General features: G+C 40.7%; 1 protein-coding gene across 2 annotated transcripts in view; it reads right to left on the reverse strand.

Annotated features, from left to right (window-relative positions):
* traf4a (tnf receptor-associated factor 4a) overlaps positions 1-9,765 on the reverse strand; it is a 42,088-nt gene extending 32,323 nt beyond the window's left edge. The window contains exon 1 of one of the 2 annotated variants that reach the window (XM_039785824.1): positions 9,235-9,765. In XM_039785824.1, the coding sequence (XP_039641758.1) occupies positions 9,235-9,377 (143 nt within the window). In that variant the 5' untranslated portion in view covers positions 9,378-9,765. The remainder of the gene's footprint in view (positions 1-9,234) is intronic. The other variant, XM_039785832.1, reaches the window with a different exon arrangement.
* Positions 9,766-10,196: the final 431 nt, after the last annotated feature.

Raw genomic sequence — 10,196 nt, forward strand, 5'->3', positions numbered from 1 at the left:
TTAATCGCTTGATTGATAAAAATGACTATATAAAAACAGTAAAAAAAAAAAAAAAAAAGAAAGCCCAAAGTGACGTTTTCAAATGGCTTGTTTTGTCCAACCAACAGTCCAAAACCCAAATATACAACTGAATATCACATAAGACAAAGAAAAGCAAGAAAACCTCACAATTTAGAAACTGAAACAAGGGAATGTTTTGGTACATTTGCTTTAATTGATATTCAAAAAAGCTGCCGATTTATTTTATGTTAACTGACTCATCAACTAATGGCGTGTGTGACTCATTAACACCCTGTTTGGGAAATTCGGGTATGCACAAACGTTTCACACAAATTAGAAAAAAAAAAGCATCCTGCTGGACTAATTTCTGTGGGAGTTTGAACATGTGTGCGTTTTGCTGTGTGCATATTCACAGTCGGCTTTCTAGCTAGTTCAGTGACCTGTGCACAACACAAACAGATTGGAGGGGGGGTTGGGGGTCAGTTAATAAGATAGGGAGCAGAGTGCAGATGAGGCCAGACTTAGCACTGAAATGGTTTTAAACTGAAACACTTGCCTCCTACCTTCAAATATCTGCTGTTTGACACCCCAACTACAAACCTTCTGAGGGGCTTATACGTTTTGTGGGAACAGGCAGAGAACATGTACGTGTCATGATAAACATACCTTTATCTAAGCTATCTGACATAGCATGCATACCCGGGCACGTGTGAGCACTAGCCATGCTCGTCAGATCTGGGCCAACTGGCTGCAGTCCAGCGTCAGCAGGGCTGGGTCTGGCAGCTTGGTCCCAGCATGCTCGCTGTATGAGGGGCAAGGTGCTTCGCTGCATAGCTGGAATGTTTTCTGTCTTTGTGTGGCCCCAAAAGGCTGGGATTCATTTTAAAAGGACCTCTTATAAAAGGAGGGCAAGTTGAGGCATGTCTATAACTGGGTCTTATATCGCGCTGCATTCACACTGCTGCCACTTATTTAGTGTCAATAAATAATAAAAGATATAAATATAAATCTAATTAATACCCCCCCCCCCCACCCCGCCCCAATTTTGTCAGATAAGATTTGCTCTGCATTTGTATGAAAACTTGAGTTGTGTCTGCTCCGTATGCATCAATGGAAAAAAGGATCATCCACCATTGTTTCTTTTCAGTGCTCTGGTTTGGTGCTAAACTATCAAACTGCTGGTAACAACAGAAAAAGCAGCTCTGCAGTCATTAACCAGCTGTCTTTTCTTTCCTGTCCTTCACAGATAACGATCTTCAGTCTACAATCTTAGAGGACAAAAAAAATAAACATTCATATTCAAGAAATCAGAGCCAGTTAATTTTTGGCAATTAAAAGATGACTTAAACCGAGCCTATGTGACTTTTGAAAGAAGAAATTGTTCCTCTTACAAATGAAAAGTTGAATTCATAAGCAATGAAAATGCACCATTGCGTAACTCAATGCAGTCAGCAGATTTGTCAATAGGGCTAATGATAGCTAATTTAGCAAACTTTACATAGATACTGATGTTAAATTAAAATATATGACTACAGTGAGTCATTTCGCTGACTTAACTCTTCTCTTCTTGTGCTACTGTTGACCAAATGACCTATTAATTGACTACTTTATCTACTTTCAAATAAAGTGGTTTAGATATTCTAGCTAAAAATCTGTTCCCTGTTTCGTCAAACTTGTTTTTAGAGATGCAGCCATGTTTCCAGATCTCAGAAACTAACCTGGCGAGTAATCTCATTATAAGATGTAGAAATGATGCCAAATGCTAAAAAAAACCCCATTAATTTCCTTTAACTAAGCCACCTTTGTCATTTTAAATGTGTAAATGAACTCTCAAATCCTCATCCTGAAGACCCAAAGTTTAAACTACTGACCAAATATAAATGTTTGTTGCCTAATTCTACAATTTCTTCATTTTGACAGAAAAAAACAAAAGCCCAAAGCTGTAATATTTCCGATCTACATCACAACAGCCAAACCACCTGCAACGATGACTTTAGCTCTTCATGTTAACATGAAGTCGGACTACTAATTGCAGTAATTTGAAGTTGTCCTCTGCGCGTGATTAAGGTGTGTGAAAGTTGAGTCACAGCTTTCAGACTTTCTGTAAACCACAAATTGCCTTTTGCCTAAACTTTCACATTGTTCTCGACCGCATAGCAAGGAAAAGACACGGTGTGTGGTCACTTGATTTGGACAAAGAGTCACGGTTCGTGTAGAAGTCAACGAGAGGCTTAGAGTTCTTGAACAAGCTGGATAATTACGGATGTATTCCTGGCTGAAGCTGCAGCTGACGGACCTCTCAAGGCGGTTTTGCTTGTGATTCAAATAAAATCAGCCACTTTTCAGAAGTCTTTAAAAAAAGTGATGAGTTGTGCTTGAACTGGCTGTCACTAATACAGTCCCTCGCAGCAGACAGATGATGTGACCTGAAAGTGACGCATGGAGAGCCGCCCCGTCACAATGAGAGGCCAAAACATCTCAATGACTAAATCCACCGAAGACATTTCTTTACATTCAAACAGCTGTCACAATATGTCTCATAATAATATCTTTTTCTGGACCTTTGCAGCTGTGAGAAATGGTCAGGACACTTTCTCTCAGCAATGTTATCGTCACAGCTGCATCTCTAAAGCCTCTCAGCTTCCTCCCAGGAGACTCGCAGCAAATGACCTTATTCTGAAACAGAGCGGCTTACATCTGTCTGTCTCTGGGGTGACGGAGCTCTGTGGAAACGCTTCAAATGACAAGGGCTATAAAGTTAAACTACAGTGGGAAAGTTTACAGGCAAATCAGAGCATATAAACAATGGCCACATGGGCCACATGTCATTTATCATGGTCTCAGTCAGAAAAACTGAATTATTGGACTGTCTGTAATAATCCACCTTCCCTGGTGTTTACACAAAGTGAGAGTTCACTAATTCTAAACCAAAAACTGCAGCTTCACATCATTTTTTTCATGCCAGCCATTCTAAACATGGGTAATTACTGGCTATCGGACGTCAACATTCATTTCCTTACACCCATAAAATACTGTGATTTTGGGTCATTTCCTGTTGTTGGCTTGGATTTCGTGTTCAGGATTTCATTTTCAGCTTGAGTGCAGTGACTTCAATGTGCGTAACTGTTCATAATTGAGCAGACACAAAATGTAACAACGTTTTAGATCACCGATTTATCATTTTGGTCATTTTTTAAGCAAAAATGTCAATCATTCGCTGGTTCTTGTCTCTTGAATGTGAGAATTTGCTGCTTTATCCATTTTATTTTATTGTAAACCGAATATCCTTAGATTCTAGACGGTTACTTTGAAATATATATATATATATAAATAATATGTACATAATGTCACCTCTGGTTAATAATAATAATAATAATAAGTAAACTATTTTCTGGCATCTTTTAGACAAAATTATTAATCAGTTCATTAAAAAAAAAATACAGTAATTGGCAGATAAATCAGTAATAAAAATAGCTGTAAGCTGCAGCCTTGGTTATGAATAAAACTATTCTAATTCATGAAGTAATACGGTTGAAGCAGCAAGAAGTAAACATTAGCTTAGACTTTTTATTTGTCCCCGTAGGGCAATTTGTTCTGAAACATCCATGTTAAACTTCAAAGATCAGTGACTTATATAATAATAAGTTACAAAGTCCGTGAGGACATGTAACGTTCAGGAATATTCAGTCGCTAGAGAGACGAGTGGGCGGCATAACTTCAACAGTAGCTGGTGTTTGTGTCTTAACTTTACAGGTCCGGCACATCATGGAGGTGTAGGTACAGTTACTGTAGGCAGAGTATAGAGTACTGACTGTCCTTTCCCTAGATAAATGCTGCTGTGCTCTCCGAGTGAGCGGCTCCTTCTATGCATTGATGCGTTCAGATTTACTGGGCTGTTTCCAGCTCTGTCACCCCAAGTCCATCAGCTGACAGCAGCTTCAGTGCACAGCTCTAAGAGGCCTTCACAGACCCCAAAGTGCAGAGCAGAGGCCCGAGGGCTTTCACTCAGCCAAACAACATCTCTCTGTGTGTGCAGCCCACTGACCATCGTTGTCGTCAGAGACAGGATGGGACAGCAGAGCCCACCCCCCTCCCCCGAACTCTCCGGATCTGGACCCAGGATGCCTGTGCAGCCTGAGGACACCTGCGGGGGACTGTGAATGTCTCTGTGATGGGGCTGAGGGACGGAGATGCTAATGAACACACAGTCATTCATCAGCCATCCATGGCACTGCTCCCATTCAGATAGAGATACCCACTGAGACACAAAGCCCCAGCTGCCTCAAGTGGCAGACTGACACACAACATTGGGCACCAATGCAACACAGCTTCATTTAGCCCTTTAAGAAACGCTCAAAGTCCCTCTCTATACATCCCTCTGCACGGCTGCACGCACAATGGACAGAAGTGGATTCATCATGTGTTTAAAAGGGGAGAAATAACCCTGATTACCACATGTTGACGGAGCCAAACGCCTTTCAGAACGCCATTTGATTTTTATGGTACTACTTTCTTATAAATCTTCCTTTACAAAGTTTTTAAATGGTTAATACATCACTTTGTAAAACTTTATAGATCAGTTATTGATCTAAATAACGTTTGGGTTGCTAGGCTGTGAAAGCGGTATTTATCCTCCAGCAGGAAACATGTCTTTTTAGCGCTGTACATTTTGAAAAAATATGCTTATTTGCTTTTTTGCCAAGAGTTAGATGAGAAGATGGATACTTTCATTCTTCTCATCTAACACTAACAACTTATTCACATGTGTAACTGCAGACTTTATGGCTCATAAGAACAGGTATTTATTAATGGATTACCAACATTTATAACTGCATTATCACCAAATAGATGAATCTTTTTGTCTATCTTTTTTTCTTTTTCATTTGCTACTTTTCTCTGTTTTAAATTTTAAAATGTAAATTGACAAAACTTGAAGATGGTAGAAGAATATTGGAAGAGGCCATTTGGGGATTTTTGTGAGAATGTGACTAAACTATGGAACTAAACCGTTAACCAATCAATTGGAAAATGACTGACTGATTGATTTATAAACCATTAATAAAGCGATTTGTTAGACCTTATAAACTCATCATAAAAGGTCACTCATCATAAAGTGGTATCGATTCTCCTTCCACTAAACTCTGCCCACACATTGAAATAAGGCTGCTGGAAGAAGAGTACTGTAAAACAGTCTGGAGTACTTACGCATTCAGACTATAAAAGCGTGGGAGAGTGAGTATCACCTACATCAATGAGGAGTGAAAAAATTGTGGATGTGCCAAAGTTAAAATGAATCATAGCCCATTCCCAAAAAACCCTCCCCTGGCTTTTGGACAGTGAATAATCGAGTTTTGAAATGAAATCTCATATTAGCCCACTTTGGAGTTCCTCGTGACTCTGGGTAATTCAGCAGTTGCAGCGCTACACGACTGCATGGAAGAAGAAGCTCCCGAGCCGAACAAACCAATTACACCGCTGGCAAGGCCGCGGCGCAGCACTGCATCATGCCCACAGAGAGCCCGCTGTCATATTGCATGACATTACTGTGGCTCAGTAGACCCAGGACTGATGAGCCATGAGGCCTGGCATGTGTGAGGGCTACTTAGCTGCTTAGCCCTCACACAGTGAAAGAAATTGTGTTACATACCATAAAGTGTGGACTCTCCTTTATTAAAGAGTCTGCGTTGCTAAAACAAAAGCCTGCCCCTGTCAGCACACACTCAACTGTTGAAGCGTGTGAGTCATATCTGATGGCAGTGAGTGTTAAAGCTGCAGGGCTGGGCTGCTTTTACCCCATGACTCTCCCTCCCGGTGCTGGGGGCAGCCTGCAGGACTGTAAAGTATTTAGACATTCCTCCCGGGGCGGAAACACAGCCCATTAGCATCACATGCTAACATGCCTATGGACACAGAGGAGGCACACAGCAGCTCTTGTAAGCGCTGACACATGGGAAAGTACAATCCATGCGTTTCCTCGAGTGCCTCTCAGGGAAGTTTATTTTGACAACCTTTGAAGTGAAAATACACGATTTAGCGTTATAAGCAGTACATGTATATAATTGGGATTGGGTTTATAACACACTGAAATGTGGTTGTAAGCAGATTTCAGTGTTTATGAGTGTACAAGTCAACAACTATGACTCCTCCTGTGGTGAAGCACCCATAACTGTAGGCTGGTGTATAAATACATAATAAAAGGCATATAGTATAACACGTCTTTCTAGGAGATGTTATACTGTACTTATTGACACTAATACAACACAAACATAAAAAGTCCTTATATCTGCTTATAGTTTCATTATAGTTTTTATAAGACCTATTTTATATTATTTAAACTTTTCTTGATGAATTAACATTTATACATGCAGACTTGATGATTAAAATCCTTCATTAATTACGCATTAACATTTCTAATGGCAGACTTGATGATTAAAAGTCTTTATTAAGGAGTTATTAACATTTGTAACTGCATGATTCATGATAAGAACTCTTTATTAAAGATGTATGACATTTATAACTGCAGACTTCATGACTAAGACATTTATTAACGACGTATTAACTCTTATTCCTCTTGTGAAGCACCCAGACGGGAGGGGCGGTGTTTTAACAGATAATAAATGTGAAATTTGCAAAAGTGTTGCCAGTCAAGTATTGAGGACAGTTTGTTGAGAAAGGATGATTAACAGTGAAGAAATGCCATGCAGTAGCAGTCTTGTTGCAACAGAGCAGCAAGCTGGGGAGACAGCGGCAGAGCTGCCAGGGTGAAAGTGGGCAGAGTCGGCTGGCAGGCCCCGACTGGATGTTCCATAGTCTTCAATCATTACAAAAAAAGGATCAAGCTAGTTGCACAATGGGCGAAGCATTAGCTAACTAATGTCTGTCAGCCTCAATAAACTTGAACTCTCCTCACAAACAGAGGCCAAGAGAGCTCAAAGTGGCCTCAACTGGCACACTTTGTTAATTAAAGAGGGGACAATGCAGCTTTGTTTCCGTTTGTCACAGTTAGCAAAGGTGGAAGAGCTGCTGGCATCAAGTTTCATCAAGTAAAACTAAAGACAGTAAAATAACAGAAAGGCCAGTTTTGTAACTGAAATTAAACTACAGACCAGTCAGATTGAGTAGATTTCTTACTAGATAATAGCACACTAACAAACCACAGTGTTTTTATGAGCCAGAACATTAAAATGCTATATTTAACTATTTTGGGAAGCTTCAAGTTCTCGGCAGAGTTTCTCTAACAAAACTGCTCTGTTAGTTTCTGTTTTGTCTTCATCTCTTTATCTTTCCAAACGCATCACTGAAGCCCTGATATGATTCACGCAACACGTCAACATTGATGTTCATCTGCAGCACAATAACTGCTCTTCTATGTTAACTCAATGGTCATAAAAAAACGTGAAAATGAGTGAATACTGAATATCTTTTCCAATCAATACGACAAAAAAAGTCCACAAGTGAAGAAACCCAACTTCACAATAACTTTCACAATCAAATCTTTAGACTTTCGTTGTTTTCGTCGATTGACCAATTCATGTTTAAGTCTATAAAAGGTCCTAAGGAAAGGTGTGCATCACAGATTTCATCATGATACGATATATATTACACTTTGGACAACGATACGATATTTGCTGATATCACAAATTCTGCTTTGATTCAATTCAATTTATCAATACATTTTATCAACTCACAAAAAGCAACTAAAATATGATTCGACAATTTTATTACTGAGCTCAGACATTTAAATGAAAAACAACCTATTGTTTTTAATGACAATTACAAACATAAAGTGGGAATTTCAAATTGATATATTGATCCAGGTCGTAGTGTTACACCCCTAGATAAAAAGATAAAAGTGACAAAAGCCCATCCCTGTTTCCCAGAGACCAAGGTTGACGTCTTCAAAAGTCAGTCCAGATGAGATATTCAATATTCAATCATCAGCTATAGAAGAGGAAAGAGCTGAACATTTTCAGCAAGGTTTCGCATTTTGCTTGAAAAATTACTTAAATGATTATAGTTCATTATTTTTCTGTTGATTGACTAATTGATTAATTTACTAATCATGCAGCTCTACAGCCCTATACTTCTGTTTCTGCCTGAAGAAGAAAACCAGTTAAATAAAAAAAACTTTAAATAAAAGGCTTAGTTAAGATTGAAACAGAAATTATTCATATCCACATATGTTCAGTCTACTCCTGAAGACGTTTATGATGCAAGTCCATGATTTGCAGATACATTGTGGGTAATGAAGTAAGTGACTGTTTCCGGACAGATTAGGGTGGGGGGTTGTTCTCAGACTGCTGACCTAGGAGTGAAAGGTCCCTCAGTGGCCTCCTGACTGACACCAATGAAGAATCTGTCTAATCCTGGACCCTCAGGACACACACACACACACACAAACACACACCACACACACACACACACACACACACACACACACACACACACACACACACACACACACACACACACACACACACACACACACACACACACACACACACACACACACACACACCTCGACCCCATGCAGACCCAGCCACCCCAGGGGCAGAAACACAGACAGGATGGAGAGGACACAAACACCACAATATGAAAAGAGATTTTACCCTGAATATTGAATACTGGAAAAAAAGACAAAACCTGGAAAAGCACACAATAATGACTAATAAGCATCATTGCAAGCCTAATTTTTTGACTCATAGATGATGTAGCCACAACAAAAAGCATCGATCTCCTTTCAGCAGAACAATGACAACATCCTCTAGGCTACCTGTTCTACAAAAACACCTGCATGACTGATCCACAAAAAGCTCCTTTGTCATGATTTCATGTTGACACAGTGGCTCATAACTGCATTTAAATCATTGCATATGTGGAGAGGAGAAACACACATCAAACTAAAAAACGGTGGGTGGGGGGGGGGGGTCAATGCAGCCGCTGTTTACCAGGCCCCATGTAGCCTACTGTCATAATCAGTGTGCAGTGGACATACAAATACTAAAAATGAATGGTGAGGAAAGGTGAGAAGGAAACACCCACACATTCTTTATTTACTGTAGCTTGACCGAAACTATACGAGGCTGTGCTGCGGTTCCAGTATCGCCTGCAGAGAGGTGGATCTCTCATACACAAACACACACACACACACACACACACACACACACAGACACACACACACACACACACACACACACACACACACACACACACACACACACACACACACCGTACCTTAGAAATTCTTGCAGACAGGTGTCACAGAAACGATGTCCACAGGTAGACACTTGGACCGGCTCCCGCATCGCCTTGCTGCAGAGCGGACACTGGAACCGTCTCTTTGGTTTTTCCAGAAACTTGTAATCAAACCCGGGCATCGCTACAGTTTCCGTGGATATTATCTCGGCCTTCAGCTGCAGGTTAAAAGGTAGAAATGTCCTCTCTGATCCTCCGTTCACTCCCCCCTCCCCCTGAAAACGGGGCTATTTAGCTGCACTGGCGTTTAAGCCGATGAGGGGTTCATATCACGTCCCTTCCGCCACCGAGCGATCGGGCTTTAAGGAGGCGAGTCCTCCCCAGGCTTTCCTCCTGCAGCCCCGGCGACTGATGGCAACAAAGGAGCGACACTGCTGTCCAGGAAACGCTACGGAAACGATCACAGATCGGTCCTGAAAGCCCCTGTCCGTGCACGTCCACAGCTCAGGGTTAATGCGTGTGGGCCTCTCCTCCTCAGTGGATGCAGCACTGACAGACTGAGCACAATGCATAACCCCTCCGTCTGTTTAGGTGCACCGAGTCCCGCCTCCTTCTCCACGCAGGAGGAGTCAAGAAGCTGAAACACTCTGTTCACTTTATTTATCCCTCTTATCTCTCTTTATTGAGCTTAATGAAGGCGTATGTGTGGCTGATAAGAAATACTTTACTTGTTTCAAATGCCTCTATGGAATGTAATGTCTAGCCTACTATTTATTATTTATTTGTCAGATAGGCGACAAGCCTATAATGAGTGCACACAAACTGGCTCTGGCTTTATACTTATTTTAAACATATATAGTCCTGATTATTAACGTCAGAGGTGAAGATGGTTTTAATATTTATGTCCAATACATATTATAAAAAAAAAAGTCCAATTGACCTAATACAGAAGCCAACAGCACGGTTAGAAGTGACGCATGCCACCTGGTGGTAGAGCAGAC

The sequence above is a fragment of the Perca fluviatilis genome, chromosome 2 (genome assembly GCF_010015445.1).
Source record: "Perca fluviatilis chromosome 2, GENO_Pfluv_1.0, whole genome shotgun sequence".
Taxonomy (NCBI): Eukaryota; Metazoa; Chordata; class Actinopteri; order Perciformes; family Percidae; genus Perca; species Perca fluviatilis.